Source organism: Rhinolophus sinicus, chromosome 16 (genome assembly GCF_057876585.1).
Source record: "Rhinolophus sinicus isolate RSI-liver-muscle chromosome 16, RSI-T2T, whole genome shotgun sequence".
In the NCBI taxonomy this organism is placed as follows: domain Eukaryota; kingdom Metazoa; phylum Chordata; class Mammalia; order Chiroptera; family Rhinolophidae; genus Rhinolophus; species Rhinolophus sinicus.
The window spans coordinates 33,006,346-33,033,770 of NC_142516.1; the positions used below are offsets into that span (position 1 = coordinate 33,006,346).

General features: G+C 42.6%; 1 protein-coding gene across 1 annotated transcript; it reads left to right on the top strand.

Annotated features, from left to right (window-relative positions):
* Nucleotides 1–282: 282 nt before the first annotated feature.
* On the top strand, nucleotides 283–27,425 carry DCAF12 (DDB1 and CUL4 associated factor 12). Its single transcript, XM_019734365.3, has 9 exons — nucleotides 283–666; nucleotides 1,754–2,008; nucleotides 14,961–15,167; nucleotides 16,235–16,295; nucleotides 19,275–19,468; nucleotides 20,418–20,483; nucleotides 21,630–21,792; nucleotides 24,634–24,812; nucleotides 25,337–27,425. Exons 1-9 carry the CDS (start codon nucleotides 589–591, stop codon nucleotides 25,493–25,495), a joined length of 1,362 nt encoding a protein of 453 aa, XP_019589924.1. The 5' UTR covers nucleotides 283–588; the 3' UTR covers nucleotides 25,496–27,425.

The following is a 27,425-nucleotide window of genomic DNA, read 5'->3' on the forward strand; positions in this document are numbered from 1 at the left end:
TACGCTGGGCGGGATTCCTTCTCCAAGCGGGGTCAGTCGTCCTCACATCTGGGTGCCTGAGGATGAGCGGGCGGGGGTCCGAGGTCGGCGGCTAGAACCCAGATTCCTTTGGCCCCAGGTCACTCACCTCCAGCGGCCGCCAGACGACCGTTGGAAACCCGCTGACAGCCGCTAAGCAACAGCCGCGAACGCCCCTCCAAGCTCTAAACTCCGCCCCTCTAGTCCAGGCAGCGTCTCCGTGGCGACGCACTGAGAAATGCGGCTGCGCAAGAGTGACGGAGCGCGGGTGAAGGGGAGGGGGTGTTTTGGTTCTAGCCGCTTGCCGTCCTTTCCCCACTCGATCGTCGGGACGCTTTTCATTCTTGCCTTCCTTTCCCCTTCCTTTTCCCTTTCCCAGCCCCGGTCCTCCCTCCCTCCTTCCCTTTTGCCTTCCTCCCCTTTTTCTACTGCTGCCCCGGGTCCGGGCCATTTTCCGGGCTGGGCACATTAAGGTGCGCGGCCCCGGGGCCCAGTATATGACCCGCCGTCCTGCTACCCCTCGCTTCCCCCGCCTCATGTGGCTGCTGGGCTGTGGCGGCGCTGCCCACTATGGCCCGGAAAGCAGTTAGCAGGAAGCGGAAAGCGCCAGCCTCGCCGGGAATTGGGAGTGACGCTCAAGGCCCGCAGGTGAGGGCTGAGAGGCTGGGATTCGGGTGATAAGGCCAAGGCAACGAGAGGGGTATAGAGTTTGCAGATCAGGGAACCGGAACCGGGACCAAAGGTCTGTAGTTGGAGGTGGGGGTGGAGCAAGAGCGGAGCCCCGGCTTATTGGGTCAGGATTGGGCCATTAGGATTTCACTGAAGGGCAGATAGGCCGGAGGGTTGAAGAGCTAAAGAGGAACTTGAAAATGGGGCATATTCCGCGGGAGGCCTGCAGCCTGGAATGGGACTGGAGGAGAAACCAGAATCTGGGCTTTGGAGGAAGGGAAACCGAAGTCGAAGGGAATCGGGAACAAACCTCCCCGAAGATACGGGGAGGGAGATTAAAAGTCCGCCTTCCTGGGCCCCCCCGGGAAGCGGGGATGATTAGGAAAGAATCTCCCTAAGAATACTCAAGTGAGCTAGTACTTGGACCCCTAGAGGAAAACAGCAATTCCCAGGTATCATCCCTATACTCCCTCTTTGGAGAGGAAGACCTTGTTGGACGCGTATTCGGACTCTGATTTCCGGTGCCTCCCACCCCGTTGGTGTTTGATTTTTCGAATTCTACAACTGCCTGGAGCGCGGGGCTGGTGACAGGGGGGCGGCCATTGATCGTTCATCTTGGAAGACGTGGGACCCCAGTCTGGCTCCTTGGGTTGCGTTCTCCATGCTCCGCAGGAAGTACAGGCTGAGAGGGAGAAGGGGGCTGGGTAGAGATGGACCCCAGGTCGGTATGGTAATCATTTGGCTTCACTTTCCCTTCCCTATCAGATAACTTTAGGGTATCTGAATCTTTCACTCTTAAAAGGCCTAGTAAACCTTTGTCCTCGGCTTCCATTCCCCGGTCTTTAATCCGTTTCTCATAGGTAGGTTTGACTATGAGCAACATCTTTTCACTGTTGGAAGAGTTAAACTGGACTATCTGGGTTGAGATTCCTTTTCTAATGTGTCTGTATTTCTTTTGTATGTAAATCCTGCAGGATGAGTTCTTGTTGATATCTCTAATACAGTAGGATCCCTTGTTCTGAACAAAGGTAGTCAAAGCCCTGATTTCTAATGTTGCTTTCCACAGTTTGGTTGGGATCACTCCCTTCACAAAAGGAAAAGACTCCCGCCAGTGAAGAGATCTTTAGTGTACTACCTGAAGAACCGGGAAGTCAGGCTACAGAATGAAACCAGCTACTCTCGAGTGTTACATGGTTATGCAGCACAGCAACTTCCCAGTCTCCTGAAGGAGAGAGAGTTTCACCTTGGGACCCTTAATAAAGTGTTTGCATCTCAGTGGCTGAATCATAGGCAAGTGGTGTGTGGCACAAAATGCAACACGGTAAGTGACTGGGGGAGATGTGAACTTTCTCCTGGGTCCCGGGTATGTGGCGGCACAGGTTCTAGAACCTCTAATTACTCGTTTTCCCCATCAGTTTCTCTTGTGAGGAGATTGCCTTACTTTCCTTTCCATTCCCTTCTGTCGATGACTTCTTCCTCTCTTATTCTGCTTCTTTTCCCACTTCTACATTAATTTTCTGATACATTTTCAGAGGAGTCTTATTTCTTTAGGTCTCTTGCCATATGGAAATGCCACTGCTTCTAGAGTTCTTTTGGCTTCATCTTTTTATGTTTTTTTTTAAGTTAGAGGCCTCAGAGGAAAGACTTAGGAAACAATGATGCTCAGGGCATCATTCAGGATACATGATAGTGAAAACCTAGGTGTTACCTGCCAGCCTAAGGCCATATGTAGAAGTACTTAAGATAGCACTTGGCAAACATTCACTTTTAGGGAATATAATCAAAAGATGTATTTCTTAGGAGAATGGACGGGGAATGTGTGTCTGGTGGTATACACAAGTATTTCGGGATGTACCTGTTTGCTCTTTGCAAAGCAGTCTCCTTGAAAAGGATTTAGAAGAGAGAAAAGTTGTTTTGACATAGAATGACTTAGAAGGTACTTATAAGTAAATGAAGGGAAAAATTTATCAGTAAGTTACATAGCCAGCACAATTTCAGGCATGGATAAAATAAGTCAATCCATAATTAGATATGGTGGATATAATTGGAACATAAGGGCACAAATAGCATGATGTCAGAGGAATGGCAAGTGAAAAGAGGCAGGGTCTAGAGGTAGAAAATGATTCTGAATGGAGTGTGTGAAAAGATCGAATGTAGGCCCAGCTGCTCTCTCCATTTTCCCCTCACCTGTGTGAATAGACGTGTAATGTCATAATGCCTGGTTAAATTTACCCTGGACAGAAACACTTCTTGGATCAATTGGAAGAGGGAAGGTTCTGTGGATCAAGAAAGTCTTAAGTACTAGCAGAAGTGTTTGTTATAAAGGACATGGGCAAAGATTTAAAGATGAGTTTTAAGGAAGGAAATAATACCATGGTGATTGGGGCCAAGCTTTCATTTCCTCTTCTGTTGAAGGTTGCTTGTCATACAAAAGCCTTTCAAAACTAAATGGTGGCGGCAATCCTCTACAAAACTTCATTTTCCTAGTCTCTCAGGCCGCCACTTGTGGTTTAAGAGAACTGTCATCATTGTCACTTGGAGTAGAGAATCCTTTATTTGGAGGAATTCATTCCACTCCCCAAACATACCATTGTAGTGTTTTGCCCGGCAAATGTTGTAAAATTGTAACCTGAAGTAATCATCCTAGTCTCCTCTTTGCATTTATTATTGACTATTTTGAAGGTGAGAATAATGTTAAATAACAATTTAACCTACTGCGAATACGTACCTCTTTCTGTCTTCTATGTCCTCCTGACCCTAAGTAGGGGCCTCTTTTCTTTTCTTTTTATAGTTAGTGTTTTTCTTTGCTTAGCTTCCAGAAGCAAAGCTGGGAACACTGCTCTTATATGAACTTTGTGACATTTAGCAAATGATTCCCTTAGCTGTGCCTTTGTTTTCCCATCTCTAAAATGGGAGTGGTAATATCCAGTGCTGAGAAGGTAGCTGTGGACATCTTGGAAACTACTTCAAGTTAGCAACAATATCTTACTCAAAAACAGTGCTAGTGGTAGTGAATCCAAAGCCTTTTCCAGTACTCTTGGCACTCCTTGGGACTTCCCTTAGTTTGGAAGAAAGGAAAATTATTTAAACAATTAGAACTGTCTGTCTTTGGATAATATGTGAAGATTTTGGGGGAGGAGGAGTTCAAGTTGGATTCTCAATAGTAAATTAAGTTTTAATGTATTGAAATTTTACCATCAATAAAATGATTTACATATATTCAGTAGGAAGAGTATGCCACAACTATTTATATTCTAAAATAATCTATTAATGTGTATCTGCAGGTTAGAAGCTGTTTTTCTCTTGGCTGGTTGGTATTCACCAACATTTAACTGAGTGTATACAAATGCTAAAAAACCAGGTCATTTTCAAGGTAACTGGCTTGGAGCTATAATATTGAAATCTCTGCTGAGGCAGTGGGTCATCTTATGTGATAAAGCAGCTACTTTTCTGTAGCTTGATTCCTGGCGTGGGAATTGCCCTGTCCTGTGGCCTGACACTTGAACTAGGAGGCCGGTAAGCCAGGAATAACAGCAAAGATGGCCAGCCTACCTTTTAATCACTAATAACAATCTTATGGTCATATTTTTACTCAGTTAATTAAAGAAGGAAAGGTAGTATAACCTTAATTGGAACACGAGTCTGGGAATCAGGGTGGATAGGTATGTTTTCCTCGTTTAGGGCTATAAACTCAGATTATGCACCGAGCCAGACAGAAAAGCCAACTAAGAAGTTTGCCAGGCACAAGACAGTAGGAAGTAGTGGGGACTGCACAGAGCCAGAGAAAACATTCTTGGCTCTAGCCCATTGTTGCCATGTAGGAATTTGGGCCCAGCGTTAATAGATTTTTCTTTTTAAAGGAAACTGGAAGTCTGCATTTTTATGGGGAAAGTATCAACCATTGATAAGGAATACTGAGAATCTAGTGTGACGAGCTTTATGCGTCTAGAAGAGCGTTGTGAGATTAAGGTTGGAAAGGTTCATTAGGATCAAATTGTGGAAGCCCTTGAATGTTAAGCTAAGATTTTATTCTGTGGGGAATGGAGAGACAAGGCCCAGGGATTTTAAGCAGGGAGTGATGTGGCTGGAGTAATGCTTTTACAGAGAGCAGTTACATGATGCTAAGCGCTGTGGTAAAGATGAGAGGTAGTAAGTGGCAAAACCAGAACAGTGGTGAGGAGGAGACAGATGTTAGTTGTCTTAGAGGTAGAATCTATAGATGATGACGTGCTCAGATTCGATCCATTCGGAGGAATAAGTCAAAGCGGATACTGATGTCTTGAACCTGGGTAAGTGGGAGGATCGCAGGGTGAGTATTGAGCAGATTTGAAGAGCAGATGAGTTCAGTTTTATGCTTTCAATTAGTTGAAGTTTGGGAGAGGAGTAAAGTTTGAAGTTAGTGGTTTGGGAATCATACCGTGTTTCCCCCAAAATAAGACCTTGCCAGACTATCAGCTCTAATGCGTCTTTTGGAGCAAAAATTAACATAAGACCTGGTCTTATGTTATATAAGACCCGGTCTAATAGTAAAATAAGAGAACCTAGTGTGACAAGATAGTAAAATAAGACTGGGTCTTATATTAATTTTTGCTCCAAAAGACGTATTAGAGCTGATGGTCTGGCTAGGTCTTATTTTCGGGGAAACAGGATATATGTGTAAGAGATTATCGTTATATTACCATGGGAGAGAGGATAGAGAAGGCAGTCTTGAGTTCCACAAACCTTCCCTAAAATTGCAAATTTTTTATTATGTGTGTATTTTCTGGTCACAATATGGGGAAGGTGTGGTGGGGAAGTAATTCATAGTTCTCATTAGGTTTTCAAAGGAAATACTGTGAGCCAAAAATGGGTAAGAACCATTGATATTGAAAGGGCTAAGAATAGAACCTTGGAATACACCTATATTTATGGGGCAGGAAGAACTGCTATAGGGGGAACAGGGAGGTCAGAGGAAAACCAGGAGACTACCAAAAACTATTCAATAAAGCGGATATTTTGAGGGGGGCACGGTTTGAGGGTGGTGATAGGCAGAATGATAATGTATGCATGCAGAGTTTGAGGTACTGGTACCTTGGTTTTCGAACATCTCCGTTGATGAACATTTTGGTTTACGAACGCCGTAAACCTGGAAGTAAATGCTTCGGTTTTCGAACACGCCTCGGAATTCGAACATGTCACGCAGCTTTTTCTGAGTGCAAGATCCTGAGGCCTAGCTGTCAGCTGTTTTCAAACGTTTCAGAACTCTAACCGTCTTCCAGAACGGATTATGTTCGAAAACCGAGTTACCACTGTATTTTAATTTTAGACACAAACTGTCATTTCTCATTTACTGATGCCCTCCAGCCAAAGACTGCGTGTTGCCACTAGGGAGAACCTACACCATAGGGAGCCATGGGGCCTATCAGTAAGAGGGTGTTAGAAAAGTTTTACAAAGGTGATTTGGGGAAGGCTTAAGGAAAAGGGAAAAGGGACTTTCAGAGGAAAATTTCTTGTGAGATTATTTTCACCAAGACACGAAGGGCTAGCTAATTGTACCAGGCTGGATGCCAGGGCTGCTTTTCTCTTTCTTACCATCTCCCAGAGGTATACTGCTGACCTCACAGTCTTGGTGGATCATAGCGAAGCAGACAAGATGAGTTTAGGCTGCAATTTGCTGTGAAATGAGAGGAAGAAGAACTTTGAGGAGCCTAATTTTGAGGGTGGGGTGGAATGGTAAATGCCAAGGTTGAGAGAATACCTATAATGTTATATCCCTGAGATTACACGTTCAGGTTCCTGAGATCATAAAAGCAGGATATGAAACTCAACTCGAGATACCAGGAAACAAAGTGTGGGAGTTTTGCTCTGACCAGATTATTTTATTCATTTCCCCCTCATTTTACTATTTTATTTTCCCAAAGGGATTACAGCCTTTTAGAAAATGGTTGAAAATGCTTGCAGAACTCCTTGCGCCCTTCCAGATATACATCTCAGGTCAACAGTATGCTTATCTGTATGACCTGTTTTGTAGGTAGGATAGTAACCTGCTATTTATCCATTTTTTAAATGGCCTATGGTCATCCTCTATCTAGTAAGTAATGTTCAGATTTGTCCCAGAATTAGTCTGTTTCATTTTCAGAATATTTTACTCTTTTGAGAGAAATATTTTTAGATGTGGAAGTGATAGAATTGCTATGTTGGTAAGTTCATTCTGCTGGGGAACGTGTCCAGATTGGAAATCATTGTGGAAATGATTCATCAATTCTAAGGTTCACACAAAGTTAGTTGATGTTATAAGGCTTTAGGAAGAGGAGCAGTAGAAGTAAGTTTATGCCTTTCATATGTGCTAATGCTAGATTTGGCTGCCCCTTCCTGACTTGACTTCATCTTGGGAAGGCGGTGCTTGGACGAGCACAGGTGTGGGCCCCAGGAATCTGTTTCCTGTAGTGTTACAGACTTTAGGTCGCCCTCTGTATGTGAGGAGATGAATGATCAAGAATGTTAGGGCTTAAGCAGCAGTCCTGTGGAAGGATTCAAGAATTTATTTAGGGCAGCTTTTCTAAACAATCGTGGTGTTTTGGTGGTTTCTTCCTTGTCTGGGACTTCACCTCCTATTGCTGGGTATTTTACATTCCTGGTCTCTGCTCTGTAGATGTCAGCAATACTCCCTACCCCTCTCTAACCTGCACCCTCAATTATCATGACAATCAGGCACATGCACATATACATACAAGCTCTCAGGCATGCATTTGCAAATATTATGCTCTCAGTTGACAACCATTGCAGGGCTTGAGGCAGGCAGTTTTTCTTTTTCTTTTTTTCTTAAAATTTTTTTATTGGGGAATATTGGGGAACAGTGTGTTTCTTTCTCCAGGGCCCATCAGCTCCAAGTTGTTGACCTTCAATCTAGTTGTGGAGGGCGCAGCTCAGCTCCAAGTCTAGTTGCCGTGTTCAATCTTTAGTTGCAGGGGGGAACAGCCCACCCTCCCATTTGGGAATGGAACCGGCAACTTTGTTGTTAAGAGCTCGGGCTCTAGCCATCCGGCCTCCCCCAGGCAGTTTTTCTCTTAAGTGATCTGAGCCCTTTATTTTAGCTTGCGATGTTGAAAAGTGAATAGAGAAGGAACATGTTGACTCCTGTGCTCCAGGATTTTCTTCCTAGCTGGGTCCTTGATAGACATTATAGTCAGAGAAAACGTTCTTCTTGTCAAGCTGACATATGGACGTTTTTCTGTGGCAATGGGAACAGTGCCTGGGCTTGGTTCCAGATGAGACTTAAGAGAAACACAAGTTTTGCCTGGTGATATCTAGGAGTGTTGCTTTTCTGCCTGACCCTTAAGTTGTGGACTATTCATGTGTTTGTTTCCTGGTCTAGAAGATAAAAGGAAGAACTAACCCCAAATTGGCATCTGAATTCAATCCAGGATTATGGTCGGGCTGCAACATTTGGCTGCTTAATTTGGCTGCTGATTCCACTTAAATGGCCTTATTTGCCTTTGGATCCATGAAGGCCATCAGTCCCTCTCATGTGTTAGATGGGGTTGTTCTCATCGGGACAGTTTTTAAATATGAGAGGAATTGGAGTAATATTTCTACATCTCATTGGCTAGAATGTAGTGGGACAACCTTGTGGTTTGTGTTTGCATTTATTAAATCCATAAACATTTATTGAATATCTCCTATGTATAGCAAGACACTGTGTACCTCATGTGGGATCGCAGTGGTATAAAAACAAGTCCCAGACAGAGCTGGAAGGAACTGGAAAGGTAATTAGAGTCCTAATCACTGACCTCCGTTTCTCCTTTTGTAGTTGAGGAAACAGACCCAAAGGAGAAAACTGATTTGCCTGAGATTTCATAATGAAATAGGTACAGAATTAAGTTTGGGCCCCAATTTTCCTTATTCCTTGTCAGAATTTTTTATATTATACCAAGTATTCCTCAAATTTTTTCACTGAAATACCCCTAGTACGTAGCAGGACTATTCAGTGAGTGGACAGTATTGAGCAACTGTGAAAATTTTTTGAAGTTCCAAGACTATCTTAATATAGTTACACATTTTATACTATAATATATTCATGATTCTCTTAATGTAAAAATACAGTGTTCAGGGATGGTAGAAATCTTCCTTTGTCTTTTGATTACTATACCAGTTTTTCCTGTAAAAAGTGCACCACCACACCATATATAATGCATGGGTCCTGACCTTTGCTTAGCTGGGATCTGATACACGCAAAGTTAACCATAGCGTAGATCCTCATTAGTAGCTCCAACCAGGAGTGCTCCAAGGAGGAAGTCATTCATAGTTTGGTTATTCAGAGAAGATTTCCTAGAAGCAGAAGGGGCTTCAGCTGATGGGAAGGAAACAGGTGCCCATTCCATAGCAGACCCAGGAACATACAGAAATGTTGAGGGACTGAGTACACAAACATGACTGATGCAGAGTAGAAACCACAGAGAAAGGCTGTGACTCAGTGACTGGGGTGTTGACTGGCAAGGCTAACTGAACCTCCCCTAGGGAATTTATTTTTCTTTTCTCTTTGGTTCACGTCTAGCCTTTAATAATGAATGATCCTGTTAATCACCTTTCTCGTCTGGAGAATTGAGTCACATGTTCAGTTGGCCTCTGGTGAATTTTGGGCCTGTTCCTGCAGCCTTTAGCTTTGGAAGATGGGGAAACCTGGGTTGCTGAGAGCAGAGCTTTGTTGGAAGTGCCTGGCAGGCCACCTACCTGAGGAAAGTTAGTAAGACGGTCTAGTTACTTCAGTTGGTTCCTGTTTTCCTTGGGCCCTTCCTTTAGAAACCTGTTCTCGCCACCCCCATGCCTAAGCACTTGAGTGGCTGCCAGAACAACAACGGAATACAAAAATTCCATGAGCTAAGCATGGCTTCTTTTGCCAGTCTACTTTCTTTTAAATTGATGCATGTTTTGATTTCTGATCATTCAGGCCTTTCTTTCCCAGGCGTGACCCAGTAACCACCTGTATCGTGGTCACTTGCAGTGTGTGTTAAGTATGCAGTTTTCTGGTCCTCACTCCAGTCCTGAATCAGGATTTCCTTCAGCGAAACCTAGGAATTGGCGTTTTAAACAAGCTCTCAGGCAATTCTTATATGAATCACTGGCTTAGAAAAATAAGGCCATTATTGCTATATAGCAATAATTTTTTTTGCCACCTTGTTAAATCTAGACAAGAAGTTTGTATTTTCTAAACCACACTCAAGGCACAGGTTGGGGCATCAGATTTAGTGGACCTGAAAGAATTTCTTTGTAGGCATCTTGGTTAATATCTATTCAATAGAGAGGGTGTAATTAATTAAATCTTATTACTGCACTTTGAGGAAGCCTTGACAAATGGTTATTATAATTTTTTTTTTATTTGCTGTTCCTGGTCTCATTAACAGATAAAGTAAGAGACTTGCCTATTATTTTTTATAATTCAATTTTTTTAAAATAAATTTTATTGGGAAATGTTGGGGAACAGTGTTTTTCTCTAGGGCCCATCAGCTACAAGTTGTCCTTCAGTCTAGTTGTGGAGGGCACAACACAGTTCAGCTCCAAGTCCAGTCGCCGTTTTCAATCTTTAGTTGCAAGGGGTACAGTCCACCATCCCATGTGGGGATTGAACCAGCAACCTTGCTGTTGAGAGCTGGCGCTCTAACCAACTGAGCCACCTTGCTGCCCCTTTGGAAGCTCAGCGGCAGCTCATTGTCTTCAATCTAGTTGTGGAGGGCGCAGCTCACTGGCCCATGTGGGAATCGAACCTGCAACCCTGTTGTTCAGAGCTTGTGCTCTAACCAACTGAGCCATCCCTCCACCCCTGCCCATTATGTTTTTAGGTCAGATCTTAGCTTAGGCCATTAGTTTCCAAGTTTTTGGTCTCTTTTCTAGAAGAGTAAATGTCAACATGTCAGAAATATCCTCATTTATACCAACAGGTTTGATTAAGTCATTTTGCATTGTGTATTTGGATTCAGAGATCTGTGGGTTGAGTCTGGGTTCCATTTCTTACTAGCTTTGTGCCTTTGGACAAGCCAGAGATCTCCTAATCCTCTCTTCTGTCACCTTTAAAATAAACGGAGACAGTAGGAGAGTCATGAAGAGAATGAGCTGTTGTTAGCACAGTGCCTAGAACATGTGTTCAGTAAATTGTTGATATAATTAATGGTGGTAGTGGAAGAGGAGGCAGAAGTGGTGGCAGTGGTTTGATGGTTCCAGGCTTCAGGTGTATTTCTGGCCAAATTCAGGTACACTTGAGAAGAGAGCATTTCTCTAACCTGTAAATGGCTGCTTTTTGTATGTCTGTCATATCCCAAATAGCTTAAACATTTAAAAAGAATTCATTTAGATATAATTTGTACAATGAGTAAATTAAAGAAAATTATATTTAATTTCATTACGGAAGGAATACAGATAAAAACAAAATATTTTTCTGTGTACAAATTAAAGATAAAGTATACCCAGTTCTGATAAAGATGTGGTGGAACTGTTACATACATTGCTGCAAAAACCTTTTTTTGAAAGTAATTTGGCATTTTCAAAAGGCTGGTACATATTGTTTGTTGAATAAAGAGCCTAAAACTGTTATATGCATTGGTCTAATATTGTCCATTGATTTCAGTTGTTCTTTCCTCAACTTTCAGCAAACTTAGGCTGCCCACTTGCCTTTGACTGTGTGACTCAGTATAGTTTATCTTGATGTCTGTGTGACCCATGTGCGTTTGTTTTCCTTTCTCTGTTAGGCTCCAGCTAAAACACTCAAGTTTTAGAAACTTTGTGAGCTCTGCCGTTTATTAAGCCACTTTGATCTTTGTATGTATGCACGTTTGCATGTGTCTACATACACCTTCATGCTTCCAGAGATGTACTTGCTGGTCTTACAATCTGGGCTTTTGCTTTCTTTTTTTCCCCTCTGTTCTAGAATGTAAACTGCAGGGAGCCATTGAGCCTCAGGCTTACCTTGCCATGCTGCTAGTTTGTGGCAGGGATCCCAGTAGGTTAATGTGGAGTAGCCCCATTCTGGGAAGTGTTACAGGAACTGCATGAAGCCTTGGCCCCTTGTCAGAGAGCATGTGGAGATAGTCTGTGGCAGCTCCTGTGCATCCTGTCATTCCTATGAAGAAGCAGAAGGGTTCTATCCTTCACATGGTACTTTGTCATTTCTCTGCAAAGATGAGGATGAGCTTGGGGGTAAACTCTTGGTTTCCTAGGCCTCTGCAGATCCATCTATTACCAGTTTTTCCATCTCCCTTGTATTGAATGTTTTTCATCCAGTGTAGAAGCTTTTGTTACACCTGCAAAACTAAACAAACATTAGCATAGTGTATTACTATTAGCTATCACTTGGTAAGCACCTATTCTGTCCTGAGCCCTGTGCTCGCCACTACATTTTACCAGCTGTCTTAGAAGTTTTGGCCATCCCTCAGATTCCATAGCAGAAACTCAGATATTTCCAGGTTGCAGGTCAGTTTACTCTTGTGTCTTTTCATACTCACTGCCCTCAGTGTATAGAGCAGATTCTGTCCACATCAGCGCTTCTCAAACTTCCGTGGACCTGGAGATGTTGGGAAATGCCAGATTCTGATTTAGTAGATCTAGGATGAGGCCTGAGATTCTTCATTTCTAACAAGGTCCCAGGTGCTCCTTTGAATAGCAAGGATCTAGATCAGTGGTGTTAAACCTGGGCAGTCTACAGATTTTCCTGGAGATCCTTGGGGGGAAAAAATCAATTTTGCTGGCCCCAAACTCAGTAATTTCTAATTGGAAGGATTTTAGGGTAGGGCGTGGGACTTGTTTTTGTTTTGTAGTTTTCCAAAAGAAATTTCCCCAGGTTACAGTAATAATCAGTTTGGGAATCACTGGTTTAGAAGCTAACATGTGGATGCATTGTCCCACACAGCACAAAGGGGTAAGCACACAGTTAATTTTGCTTCATTAAATGTTTGAAGGGCTGTGTTGGTTAGAGATCATTTGTTTGAAAGGGTAAGAAACCCACTCACGTTTTTTAGAAGGGCTTGTTCACAAACCCCAAAAGCAGGAAGTATCTCTGGATCTCAGAAGGAAACAGAACTAAGAATTGGAAAGCCACTAAGAACCAAAGATGGCTATGTTTTCTCTCTTCTGTTTTCTTTTCTTTGGGGACTGGCTTTGGTAGAAAATGGTCACCCAGACAGTCTACTGCCACCAGCCAGCTCCATATTCCTGAGAAAAGTTGAATGACGCAGTCTAATCTAGCCTCTGGACTGGTTGGTTCTCCCTGAGCCAGGAGGCTACCCCTGGGCAGTGCTGTGATCTGGAGATCTGGGCGGTTATAAAACGAACACAGCTACAGGGTCCCAGAGATGTGGGAGCTCCCTAACATCATTGGGCAGACCCCCCCTGAAAGGTGACTACTATGCAGGTGCTTACTATGTAGCTTTGCATTTTGGGGGCAGGATTATAGAACCAAATAGATAAATCCCCTACTCTTGGAATTGGGAGAGACACAAAATTTTAAATCAGTATACTAGGGTCTAAGTTGTGAGTAGAGGGCTTATCTTGGGAGCTTACAAGAGTAGAACTTAACAAGCCTGGACATTTTGGGAATATTCAGAGAGGACATGTCTGAACTGAATCAAGAAATATAAGTACATGTTGGCCAGGTAAAGGAAAGATGGGGGAAAGCTTTTCTGGTATGGTGAACAGCGTGAGCATGAAACAGAATACTTTATGTTGCATTGAAGATTTTTGTGTGACTAATAATTAATCATCAGTTATTTCTAGAGCATAAAGTCCATGGCAGGATGTGCAGCTAGAGAAAGTAGGTAGGGGTCAGATTGAGGAGAGTCGTGATGCCATTCTAAGGAGCTTGGGTTTAGGTAAAGGGGAACTACTGGGTATTTTTTAATTAACATGGGAGGATTTCCATTTTTGTGATTATAGTATAGAGAAGAGTTTTGAGGGTGGCCTTGTCTGAAGGCACAAAGACTAGTAATGGTCCAAAGGAGAAGTGATGAGAGAGGCTGGAAAGGAAGGAGCCAACTGTAAGAATATTTAGGAAGTAGATTTGGCAGGACTAGATCGGATGATAGGAATGAGGAGAAGGAAGAGTCTAGGATAAAGCCCAGGCTTGGGTAACTGGGCAAATTGTGGTGGCATTAGATGAAATGCGCAATTTGAGGAGGAAGATAATTTCTGTTGGACACGTTGGGTTTAAAATGCCTATAGGACACATCAGCAATGGTGCCAGTTAGGCAGTCAGTTTGCTTTAAGTAGTTGTCAGCACTTACGTTACAGATTCAAGAGTGGTTGTTCCCTCTCTCCTCCACCCTTGTAAAATTTTTCCTCAGTTTCTGCCTGGTACTCTTGTTCCAGCTACTCCTTTCCTTTATATATTTAAATTTAAGGCTCATATAGTTTTTCTTTGCTAGCTATATGTAAGCAGTAGGTTACTTTACACAAAGATTTGATATTATTTGGCTTCACCATGAGAATTGCTGACAGGATTGTAAATCAATTTCCTAGACTATAAGATATATATATATATATATATATATATATATATATATATATACACATATACACATATACACACACACACACACACACATATATATATACACACACACACACACACACACACACACACATACATACATATGTATATATATGCAAGGATTATTTCTCTCTTGTTCATGGGTACATTCCTAGCACCTAGAATAGTACTTGGTATTTAGTTGGTGATGAATGAATGAGTGAGTGAAGGATTGAATCATTAAATCATATAAAGAGTTTTAGTAGTAGACGCTATTGGGAATGCCCTCTAATAAAGACTGATCTTTTCCATAAAACATTTCTCTGCATAGAATCATGGAGAATGAAAAGGGGTTATATTAACATTTGTAGGTATGTTTCATAGTGGTTGTGATGTGTTCTGGGAATTGTGTTTTGTTTCTAAGTTTCTATGCATGTATAGATAAGAATTAAACATACAATATATACCCAAACTGGCCGAAAACCCTTTGTCAGGTTCTTTAGGTCCATAGTCTAATGCAAGTCCTCTTTGAAGTGGTGTTTGAATCCCAAGCAAAATTTACTGCTTCCTAATCGTGTTTATGTAACATACTATACCTATTTCTGTCATATTTTCATGTTTCATTTGACTAGTAGCCCTGACCATGCCTTTAATAATTCCCAGTGTCTATTATGTAGGAAACAATTAATCGTTTGATGGATAATTGAGTGAATGGATGTTTATACTCAGGGTCAGCCATATTAAGAGAAACGCTGTTTAGCTTTATATCCCTTTTCTCTTACAGCTCTTTGTAGTGGATGTGCAGACAAGCCAGATTACCAAGATTCCCATTCTGAAGGACCGGGAGCCGGGAGGTGTGACCCAGCAGGGCTGTGGTATTCATGCCATCGAGCTGAATCCCTCTAGAACACTGTTAGCCACCGGAGGAGACAACCCCAACAGTCTTGCTATCTACCGGCTGCCTACACTAGATCCTGTGTGTGTGGGAGATGTAAGTTTCTTTAGTAATTGTAGTTAGAGGTAGCCTTGTTTTTCAACAGAGCCCAGTAGGTCACACGGACCCTCCTTCCACAAGACCCCTGGGAAGGAACAGTTTCCTGTAGATTTCTGCTGACTCCAGGGGCATGGAGGTAAGGTGTGGGGGTGGAAATTTCAGAATGGGGACTATACTCCCCATAGGGAGTAGCAGGGATGTTGACAGAGAGTATATGATTGATAAAGGGGTGAGCAGCACGCCTCGGTCCAGCAGCGGTGGGTTAATGTTTGAGTCCAGTATACACACGTCTGCCCATAGTCTAAGAGCAAAATTCATTAAATCATTCACTCAGCAACTATTTATTGAGCTTTTTATGGCCAGCATTATTTTAGACACTGGAGGCACAACTATGAATAAAACAGATAAAGCTCCTCTCCTCTTGAAGCCTGCATTCTGGTGAAGGGAGACATAAACCAAAATATAAACCATGTTAACCAATAAATATTCACCAGCAGTATGTCAAAGTTGGTAAGTGCTTTGGAGAAGAGTAAAGGCAGGCTAAAGCCATAGGGAGTATGGTGCAGAATGCTATTTCAGAAGATAGGCAGGGAGGGCTTCGTTGATAAGAGTGACATTTGAGCAGGAAGACTAAAAGGAAATGAGGGTGCAAGCCATGTTGATGTCTGGAGGAAAAGAGAAGTTCCACACAGAAGGAGCAGCAAAGAGGTCAGTTATAGCTGTTGTCCCAGGAAGCAAAACGGAGAGTGGTAGGACAAGGTTAGAGTGATGTAAGGTGGGTGATTGTGTGTAGGGGCCCCAAATAAGACACCCAGAAATACAAGGCCTGAGCTTTGTGTCCACTAGGCGTGCTTATTGTCCATAGGAATACCAGCTTGGAGCTCCTCAAGACTGAAGTTAAAGATTGTGGGATCATGCCCTATGAAATCACTAGAGATCAGAGTTCAATTTTTACAAAGATATTTTCAGTCAGACTTGTATACTTTTCAAGAGTATGCGTTGTAATCCTTATTTTACTAATTTTTTTTTTCCCTCTCTTTACCTGTCACTCCCTCCTCTCCAAGGATGGGCACAAGGACTGGATCTTTTCCATTGCATGGATCAACGACACTATGGCTGTGTCTGGTAAAATTGCCCTTTTGTAGGGAGTTTTGGTGTGGCAGGGAGGGAGGGAGGCTAGGAGTTGAAAAGGGATAATAGTGTGAGTGGAAATAGCCCAGTAAACAGACCATCAGCCAGGGACCAGGAGACCTTGTTTCTAATGTTGGCTCTTTCTCTGACTTACCATGTGACCTTAGATAAGTCACTGCCCCTGTATATTCCTGACATGGCAAGTGGAGGTACTGGCATACTTCGTTTATTAGGCATATTCTGCCTTGTTCCAAAAAGCATGTGTGATAGCATGTTAGCCTCAATGGTTTTGTGGGGTTTCGTTGAAGTAATGGTTGTTAAAGTGTTTAGGAAAAGTTAGTGTGCTCTATAAAGTATGAGGAGCAGTTATGATTTTCTGCACAACTAACTATATAGCATTAAGTTTCTTGTTGATAAAAACTGTATAGGATTGGGGGAATTTCTTCCCAGTGGTAGAACTGTCAGAAAAAAATATATGGATATGAGTGTAGAGAAGATAACTTAGTGATACATAAATACGCAGTAGCCTAGGAAGTAAGCTCAGAGTGCTAACCATTTTTACTGGGTATCCATATGTAAAAATATAATCCCCCATTCCAGCTTCCCAAATAAAAATAATCCTAATCGTTGATCTAATGAACAAACCTATTTACAGGTCAGAATTACCAGCAGTGGTTCAGAAGTTTTTGGATTCCCTATCATTTGTTTCCCACAAGAAATGAGAGCTCCTTGAGAGCTCCTTGAGAGCAGAGGCTGTCGTGTCATCTCTGTAGGGACTGTTTGTATGTCGGTAACCTGCACTAAATTTGGTTATTGGGAGCCTCCCAAATACCCTGCCAGTGTCCTATGTTTTCAAGCTGATAACTCCCAAGTATATATTTCCTGAACAGTAATAACAATTTTTTTAATAACATTGTCTCTGCTATTAGAGACCTGAATTTGAATCCTGGTCCTACCACTTATTAGCTCTATGATCATGGACAAGTTACTTAAGCTTTTTGAGACTTGGGTTTCCTCATCTGTAACATAGATAATGATTATATATACTTCAGAGGGTCAATGGGAAGATTAAATGAGATAATGTGTAGTGGCTGCCATATTGAAAATGCTCAATACTTGTTAACCAGTGCTAATGTTGAGTCTTGATGATGAGCATCAACCCCTGAACATTCCACCTCAAAATCAGTATATTCAAACTCATCTTCTCTCTTCCAAGTGGCACAGACACCCCCCCATTTACATACATGGGTGAATGCTCCCATCTTCCATCCAGATGCACAGCCAGAGAACTAAGACTCGTCTTAGGCTCTTCAGTCTCCTTAGATTACCAAGCCATGTTGATACTGTTTTCTAGAATATCTCTTACATCCATCAATTTCTTTTCTATATTCTCTACTCAAGTGCTCATCATCAATCTCTTGAGTTGCCCCAATATCCTTCCATATTTTTTCTGTGCTTCTAGTCTTATCTCCAATCTAATTTTTACATTGCTACCAAATTAGTTCTTTAAATAATTTTTCCTTATTGTAAAAGTAATACATGTTTATTGTAAGAAATTATTAAAATACAGATAAACAAAAAAGGAAATAAGAATCACCCACAATATCTCTACCCAGAGGTAACCATTATTAACATTTTGAAATATATCTGACTAGTCTTTTTTTTAGTCCATATTTTCTAATTGGTTAAAATAGGTTCATATAGAGGGATGGATGGATACATGGGTAGGTATATAACATACCAAATATAATAAAATGGTGATGGTGGAATATAGGTATAAGTATATAACTCATTGTAAAATTCTTTCAATATTTTAGGATGCTTGAAGTTTTTCATAGTAAAACTTGTACAGTTTTATTTTTTTAATTTGCATAATAAACCATGTGTGGCTCTCCAGATGTGCCCTTTCTGTGGCCCTTTCTGTATTTCATACATGATGAACCCTCCGCTTTGAATTGCTGCCCACAAGCCTTATGATGCAAACAAATTGGATGCTATTTCTCCCATGGTAGACAATTTTTAGTACAAAGCACTCAGGCAATTTAAATGTGGGAAGGGCACTATCTGATCTCACGGGAGAGTTGACCTATAACTTTACTGGAAAGGAATTTTAAAACAATGTTTTTGGTGTTTTTTTTTAAAGTGGTTCTAACTATAACATAGCCATACTGTGGGACGTAGAGATTATTCTGAATAAATATCTTTGTATATGGGTCTTTTGATAGTGGATTATTCCTAGATGGGAACACAAACTTTCTCAATTTTGCTGCAGATTTCTCAGTTGTACTCTAGAAAGATGGTCCCATTTTAGCTTACCACCAGCACTGTATTTAGGGCTCAATTCAAAGAAAAATGTTCTTAGTTTTTTAAGTACTTCATTATTGTTTGCTAAGGAAAACTGTCTTTTTAAGCATTCATTTCATGTAGAACAGTCATTCTTAATATGGATTATGGTCCCTATGGGTCCATGGAAAGCCTTCAAGAGGCCCATGAACCTCAATGAAATTAAATGTAAAATGTGGTGTTTTTGTATATTTTTCTAGAGAAATTCCTAAGTCTCTCAAAGGGATACAAGACTTATGTAGAAAATGTTAAGCACCGCTGATCTAAAGTGAGGTTCCCAAACCCTACTACTCAGAGGAAATGACCTGTGTGTGAATGCCCCAGTGACCTAAAGCATTTGGCTTGGAAAATTACTGAGCTTTATCAAATTGTGTAATGCTCTCTTTTGTAAAATCCCACCAATCATGTTATGCTTAAAGGTTATATTTTAACTCACACACCTTAGTTGAATCATCCTCTTGGCGTGGCTATTAAAATGCTCTATGTTTGTGGATGGGCCACCTACCAAGCTTCAGCATTTCTGAGGATTATGCACGAAGAGCAAGAGTAAGAAACCCCATCTTGGCTGTTGTGGGGCTGTTCCATGGAGAGCTGGGTATGTCTGACATCCGTGGTCTCTTTGACCTGCAGGTTCACGTGATGGTTCTATGGGACTTTGGGAGGTAACAGACGATGTGTTGACCAGAAGTGACGCAAGGCACAATGTGTCACAGGTCCCTGTGTATGCTCACATCACTCACAAGGCCTTAAAGGACATCCCCAAGGAGGACACAAACCCAGACAATTGCAAGGTTCGTGCTCTGGCCTTCAACAACAAGAACAAGGTATGAGCTCGTCAAACATTCTCTGAAGCCTGTTCCTCTTGCTTCATCTCCTTAGCTTATGTCTTGGGAGATGCACTTCCCTTCTCCTTCCCTAAATCAGTGCTTGCTGCGTAGCTCAGTTCTGAGCCTACAGAGCACTTCTTGAAGGCTGAGGGATGCTGGTGAGAAATTATAACGGATTATGAAACCCACCTTTTGTATTGAGCTCTGCTGTATTTCTCTGGATAGTTCATATTTGTGGGTCAGCCTCTTAGAATTATCCCAGGGCCACTCTGATTTGACTCTCATTTGCATACGCCTCTGCAGGTTCTCTATTTTAGGTGTAATATTCATACATGCGTCTGAAAGCAGTTAACTTTTTTTTTCTGTTTGGTATTCAGTTTCTTTTCATACTTCACTGCCTATTCTCAACACTGCCACCAGATCTTAACCTAATCACTGAGTTAGATCTCCTGAAACTGGGGTATTAAGTAGTGTTGGGATGGAGACCCAAAGCTAGAAGAGGAGAAAGGACACAATTCGAAGGGTAGTTCCCTTAGCCTCCTCTCTCACATCCATATTTATGGAGTCAGGGTAGCTTAGACCCTTCACTTATAGAAGCTCTCACACTGAGACTTAAACTGTCTTTCATGTTTGTGCTCTGTGAAACAGGATGTCATGGGAATGACTGTGTAGTAAGGGCTTTTTGACTCCTGGGTGTCTATGTTATTACTAGAAATTGGACTTGCTTCTTGGGTTCTCTCAAAAAGCAGCCTCGATTTAATAAGCTGTCCAGCTACATTCCACAGGGCTCATAATGAGATGATAATCTCTTGTCACTCCTGCTGGAATCATCATGGGATAGGAATGAAGAGTGGGAGGACCCAACCTTCAAGATCTTCCCCGGCTTTCTGTTGTATATTAGTTGCTACAGATTGGAATATAACCTGTTTTTTCATTGCTCTTGTAGGAATTGGGAGCAGTATCTCTGGATGGCTACTTTCATCTCTGGAAGGCTGAAAATACACTGTCTAAGGTATGATGAACATGACTTAGTAGTTTTACCTAAAAATTCACCTTATGGTTAAAATACTTTAATTCTCCCTGAGCCTCTTCCTTCTAATCGAAAGCATCAGTGCTCCAAGGGTCTGGGCATGTGATTGCATGGTACATGAAATCTCGAGTCTAGTATGCCTCTCTTCAAAGTCTTTTAAAGAGATTAGAGGTGGCAATTCTTTCACGTTGTAAGGGCTTGCTGAGAAGCTCCTCTAATTAGCAGTCTTCCAATCCACAATGCATTTAAGCATTTGCTTATGGATTACTGACTCTGGCATGTTATGAGTACCAGAAAACCTAAATGTTAGGAACCACTGGCAACTGAAGAGCAATTAAACTAAGATAAGACCTCCCTGAAATGATCATGTAAGGTAATAAGAATGTGAATTTATGTATTTACAGGCAACTTTTGCATAAAGTTAAGTCCACCAGTGAATCATTTGCCCTCTTCTTGTCCCAGAGACCTTTGCTACTTGTTACTTCTGTGATGGACTCTTTCTCAAGAGGAAGCAGAGCCCTAGAAATTATTGACTCCTTCATGTCAGAGCAGCCTCTGAGCTCCACTGCCCCTTTACATGCAACAGGCACCCCCTGAGAATTGGCTAAATGACAAGGATCCAGGGTTTAAGGCTGATTGGTGTTTCCTGGGGTTGAGCCAGTCCCATGAGGGTGCTTTCTGTAGTGTACAACTCCCATACAATTTGGGAGCTAGGCTGAGGGTAGCCAGCATTCAGGCCCTGTATCTGAAGAGCAGTGAGAAGGATGATGGCTCTTTCTGGCAGAGAGAATAGAGGGGGCCTTGGTTTTAGTGCCTTGGGGTTATCCCTGGAAACAACCTGCAGGACCTGGCCTTTCTCTCTGCTGCTGATTATTTAATTCTAGTTTGACCTTTTCCCTATCCAGTCCTCTTTGGTATTCAGTTCTTATTGTTTATTACAGTTACCTGCTCTTTCTCTCACATACCTTGGGGTGGAACAGGGTGTCATTTCCTTAATGGGAGCTTGTCTTTTTGTCTGTGACTTTGTGTGGCTTGTATATGAGGAAAGCCCACAGAGGTGGGCTTCTAAGAACAATGCCCTGCCGTATGCTCTCCAATAATGCCATGGGTACATCTCTGTGTTTTCAGCTCCTCTCCACCAAATTGCCATATTGCCGTGAGAATGTGTGTCTGGCTTATGGTAGTGAATGGTCAGTATATGCAGTGGGCTCCCAAGCTCATGTCTCCTTCTTGGATCCACGGCAGCCATCATACAACATCAAGTCTGTTTGCTCCAGGGAGCGTGGCAGTGGTAAGAGTCCCGGTGTGCCCCTCAGGCTTATAGCTGCATTGGGTTTTGACCTTCAGTTTCTATGTTGGTTTCCAAAAAGGCATAGTGATCTGTATGGAACCTGGTGGAGGTGTTTGGTGACACACGAGGGGACCTTAAATATAGCAGCAGAGCCTCAAATACCACAGACAAATGTGTGGCCACAGATACCTTTGGTAGAAAGCAACAGTCAGGATATTGGTGGGTTTTTTGTTTGTTTGTTTTTTTAGATTTTATTGGGAAAGGGGAACAGGACTTTATTGGGGAAAAGTGTGTACTTCCAGGCCTTTTTTCCAAGTCAAGTTGTCTTTTCAATCTTAGTTGTGGAGGGTGCCGTTCAGCTTCAAGTTGTTGTGCTTTCAGTCTTAGTTGTGGAGGGTGCAGCTCAGCTCCAGGTCCAGTTGCCGTTGCTAGTTGCAGGGGGCGCAGCCCACCATCCCTTGTGGGAGTCGAACCGGCAACCTTGTGGTTGAGAGGCTGCATTCCAACCAACTGAACCATTCGGGAGGCAGCTCAGCTCAAGGTGCTGTGTTCAATCTTAGTTGCAGGGGGCGCTGCCCACCATCCCTTGCGGGAGTCGAGGAATTGAACTGGCAACCTTGTGGTTGAGAGCCCACTGGCTCATGTGGGAATCGAACCGGCAGCCTTCAGAGTTAGGAGCGTGGAGCTCTAACCGCCTGAGCCACCGGGCCGGCCCCGGTTTCCATGTTCTTTACCCCTACCTCCTTACCCCACAGAGCCCTACTTTCTGTCCTGTGGTAATTTTTTGCTGGGGCCCTGCCTGAACTGTAAAATTCATTTTGTGCTAAGGGCTGGCACTGTGGAGTAAGGAGGTGGGGGTGACAACATGTGCATTAGTTTGATTGTGGTTGATGGTATCACAGTTATATACATATGTTAAAACTCAAATTATGTACTTGAAATATGTGCAGTGTATTGTATGTCAGTGATACCTCAATAAAACTGAAGAAAATATTTCATTTATTTCTGACCACTGGGTGAATTAGGCTTTAGCTTGCCATCTTTTATAGCATGTTCTCTACAAGAACACCCTCATTTTTTATCGAGGAACAAAAAAGAGAAACTTACATTTGTACTGTACTTTACGATTTCAGAATACTTTTATCTGACATTTCATGTTACTAAGAATTGTGGGAAGCAGATCGGAAAAGATAGTGTTGGGCCAGCCTGGTGGCTCAGGTGGTTAGAGCTCCATGCTCCTAACTCCGAAGGCTGCTGGTTCGATTCCCACATGAGCCAGTGGGCTCTCAACCACAAGGTTGCTGGTTCAACTCCTCGAGTCCCGCAAGGGATGGTGGGCTCTGCCCCCTGCAACTAAGATTGAACACGGCACCTTGAGCTGAGCTGCAACTGAGCTCCCGGATGGCTCAGTTGGTTGGAGCGCATCCTCTTAACCACAAGGTTGCCAGTTCGACTTCCTCAAGGGATGGTGGGCTGTGCCCCCTGCAACTAGCAACGGCAACTGGACCTGGAGCTGAGCTGCACCCTCCACAACTAAGACTGAAAGGACAACAACTTGAAGCTGAACGGCACCCTCCACAACTAAGATTGAAAAGGACAACAACTTGACTTGGAAAAAAAGGCCTGGAAGTACACACTGTTCCCCAATAAAGTCCTGTTCCCCTTCCCCAATAAAATCTTTAAAAAAACAAAAAAGAAAAAAAACAAAACAAAAAGATAGTGTTGACGCCATTGTATAGATCAGGAGACTGAGACCCAGAGCAGTTAAATAACTTGCCCAATATCACACAGGTTGGTTGGGGAACAGCCAAGGACCAGAATCCAGATCATCCAACCTAACAAAGTGTATTTTCTTCTTCTCACTATGTCCCCCTTCTCATGCAAAATTGTGGCTCTGTTATCCTGAGAGCCCTAAAAGGCACAATATTGATTACATTTTAGCCTGTCATGTACTGTTTTTTTGTATGCAGATATTGCAAAAATGGCTTTTGTTTTAGGTTTGTTTGTTTTCAATTATAGTTAAGATGCTCACATTTCAGAACAGAGAGAATGTATGTATTCAGAGTAGTAAGGGAGAGAATAAATAGGCTTTATTGGAATGATAATGGCAATGAAAAGTTTTAAAAGATTTTGGTTACTGGTACAGGAGTAACGTACCTAATAAGGACATACTGATTCCACAAATGTTATTGAACACCTCTTACGTGCCAAGAGACATCCTCATATTCCATGTACTTATTTGATCCACAGATGCATTTTCCCTATGACCCAGAGTAGTTAGGTGACTTGTTTTAAATTGCCACTGTAAGTGAGAGACAGTGCTCTGGGTGCTTTAGTTCTAGGCTGTCTGCCACCCTCATAACACACTTAATACCAGATAAAGACCGCTTGCAGTGCCATGGTAGTGTTTTAGGTCAAATACAAGGAAGTCTTTATTAATGTAATGATTTATAAATGCAGATTACCCTCAGTTTCAATGTAGGTTAGAAACATAAAATGGAGAAGGAAGAGCTTACAGTTATGAAAGATGACTCCAGAGTGAGACTAGGGGACAAGGAGGCAAAGAGGTTCAGGGCGCACTTACGGTCTTAGGCCAAAAGCATCTTGGGCATCATCAAGCTTCTGGCGCTTCTCTGAGGCTTATGCGAAGGTTTCTGTTAGTTACATGGATGGCAGTATGGAGTCAGGGTTCTCTGGCTTTCGCATGAGCAACGCCAGCTGTGGGAAAGGTACTGTCTGATATTTGGGGTGCCCTGTGAACTCCATGTTGGAGAAATTCAGGCTAATGGACTGTCAAGTGCATACTCCCCCTGCTCACTGCCCTTTATTTTTCTCTCTCAGGGATCCGCTCAGTGAGCTTCTACGAGCACATCATCACTGTGGGCACAGGGCAGGGCTCCCTGCTGTTCTATGATATCCGAGCTCAGAGATTCCTGGAAGAGAGGCTCTCAGCTTGTTACGGGTCCAAACCCAGACTAGCAGGGGAGAATCTGAAACTAACCACTGGCAAAGGCTGGCTGGTGAGTAAGCCCCTGCCCAACACGCTTACTGGACAGTGACAGAAAAATTGCCATTGCTCTACACACCCCCTCCCACGCCCACTGACACACCACCTCCCACATTTTCAGTATTAAGAGGCACTCCCTGAACCAGAGGCACTTTCCCTTGGTTTTACGTTTGTGTCTGCATGTCCACAGAAAAACAGGCGTAGTGAGACACTGATTGACCTAGGCCTTCCCTCCAGGTGATAATAGAGCAGGAAGGAGAAGGAACCTCCCACTGAGGCTGCCAGTGAATTATTAAACAGTTTGGTTCCTACTGTCCTGAGAAGACCTTTGGTTTGTATAGCAATTCTTCAGCCTCCTCGGTTCCTCCCTAATGTTCAGTTGGGAAAAAATGATGCCCCTATTCACATGAGCATTAATCTCCTGACATCAGGTTGCAGATATAGGACCCTCTCCTCTTAAAGAGACCAAAAAGCATTCCTGTCCCTTCCTCCCCCCTTTCCTAGAAGTACTAACAGAGTGTCTTTCTCTTCCCATAGAATCATGATGAAACCTGGAGGAATTACTTTTCGGACATTGATTTCTTCCCTAACGCTGTTTACACCCACTGCTACGACTCGTCTGGAACGAAACTGTTTGTGGCAGGAGGTCCCCTCCCTTCAGGGCTCCATGGAAACTATGCTGGGCTCTGGAGTTAATGACAACTAGCTCTCTCCCAAAATGCAGAGATTTACACTAACTTTTATCCTCTGTTTCCTTGTTTCTTCTTTTGATATTTTCCAATTGTGTGAAGCCCTCATATTTTAGTGGGAACACCAGAGTTTGCCTATGGTTTAGGCACTTGACAGGAAGAAGCTTTGTACAGAAATCTGAAGGTTTTTGTTTTTTCCCTTTTTTCCCTTTTGGTAATCAGAATTTTACTTTACTATGTTTTTCTTTGTGGTTTATCCACCAAGCGTTTTTAATCCCTATTTGTATTTTTTTCTTCAAGTGACACACACTCTCCCCTCCCTGGCTTCTGAAAGGCTGACAGTCGTTCTCACCCTTATTTCACTCTTGAGTGGTAGAGCTCCTTTACAATTATGTGGTTGCTGTCAGACTTTCTGTGAAAGTTTGAGGGCTGTGTGCACATGTGTGTGCGTGCTCACGCGCGTGTGCGTGTGTGTGTGTGAACTTTTATGCCTGTAAGTACCATGTGTTACTGAAATTACCTGGAGTGAGGATTACTTGTAATTAAAATATTTATAAAAGAAACAACTTTATTCAGAATCCAGCTTTGGGACTAGTCTTTATCTTGTTTTTTAAAGTATCTAACAATACTGATTATAGGAAGTAACAACAGAAAGGAAAACAAATCACCAGGAAACCTCTTTGAGTTAGATTGCAGGCTTGCTGGGCCTCTCATGCTTTGGAGTCCTGGCGATCCATCCCCTACCTGTCTTCGCATCTGCGTGTCCCCTAGGTGAGAACACGTTTGTGCATGTGTCACTTCCACTTAAACTTCCCTCTATTTAGCCAGTGGCTCCTCTCCTAAAACAAGAGTCTCCACCCAGATGCAGCTCTGGAGGCTGCAGAAGTCTTGGTAGGATTTGGTAAATAGAATCCCCATCCCAACTTCCCTGTCCCTCCCCTCAAACAAGACTGATCTGGTATCTCAGGGGCCTGGAGCTGGGGCCTCAAGTCTGCTAAGATTCACATACTGAGTCCCCTTGGCTTTGGGGAGAAACTTGTTTGCCTTTAATCTCCGCAGTGAGTTTTGCTTTTGTTTTCTAAATTGGGTTTAGTCCAGGAGGGTGGGGGTGAGCAGGGGTTTTATCTGTGTGTAGTGAGTGCTGGGGTTGAAGCCACCGCCCACTCTTGGTTCAGCCCTGGGATGGTGATGGGGTGGTCACAGCCAGCAATGTTGTGCGTGTAAAAGCATTGATGTGATTAGTAATTTGTTCCTCCCTTGAACTGTCTGTTTAGTCTTGAGTTTTTTAAACCTGCAGGCAACTGACTGATCATGATGTCCAGTTATTCCTTGCTTTTTATGCATCATGTTGCAGATAACAGCTGTTTTCACCCACAGATTCCACCTCCATTCGAAGCACATAACTCTGCTTCTGTCAATGGCCCATTCTGGGGAGAGGAAAAGACACATATATTCCTGCACTCCAGTGTCTAAGTTGCTCTCCCAGTCCTCCCTCTCTGCTCAGGTTAAGTGGGGAGATTGAAAAAAAGAGTGTCTTTACCTTGGTGATGGAGGCTGGTGGGGAGGGAAGTCAGCAAGCCACTGTATCTGGTGGTACAATGCATACATCACAGGTTCTAGAATTCTCACCTTCTATCCTAGAGAAATAGGTGCTATAAACAGGGAATTAAGCAAAATGCTGGATGCTGTACATCTTTTAATTCTTTTTTTTTCTATTAAACTACAGGCTGTAGATTTCTTAGTTCTCACAGAACTTATATCATTTTAAACCAACTTGTATATTAAAAAAAAAGATCTTAAGTAGGATGTTTTGTACTGTTCCCAGACCCTTTTCTGTGATGGGTAATGCGTTTGATTGTTTTTTTGAGTTTTTGTTTTCGAAAATGTAGCACTTGACTTTTTGCCAAGTAAAAAAATAAATATTATTCCAGAGCAAA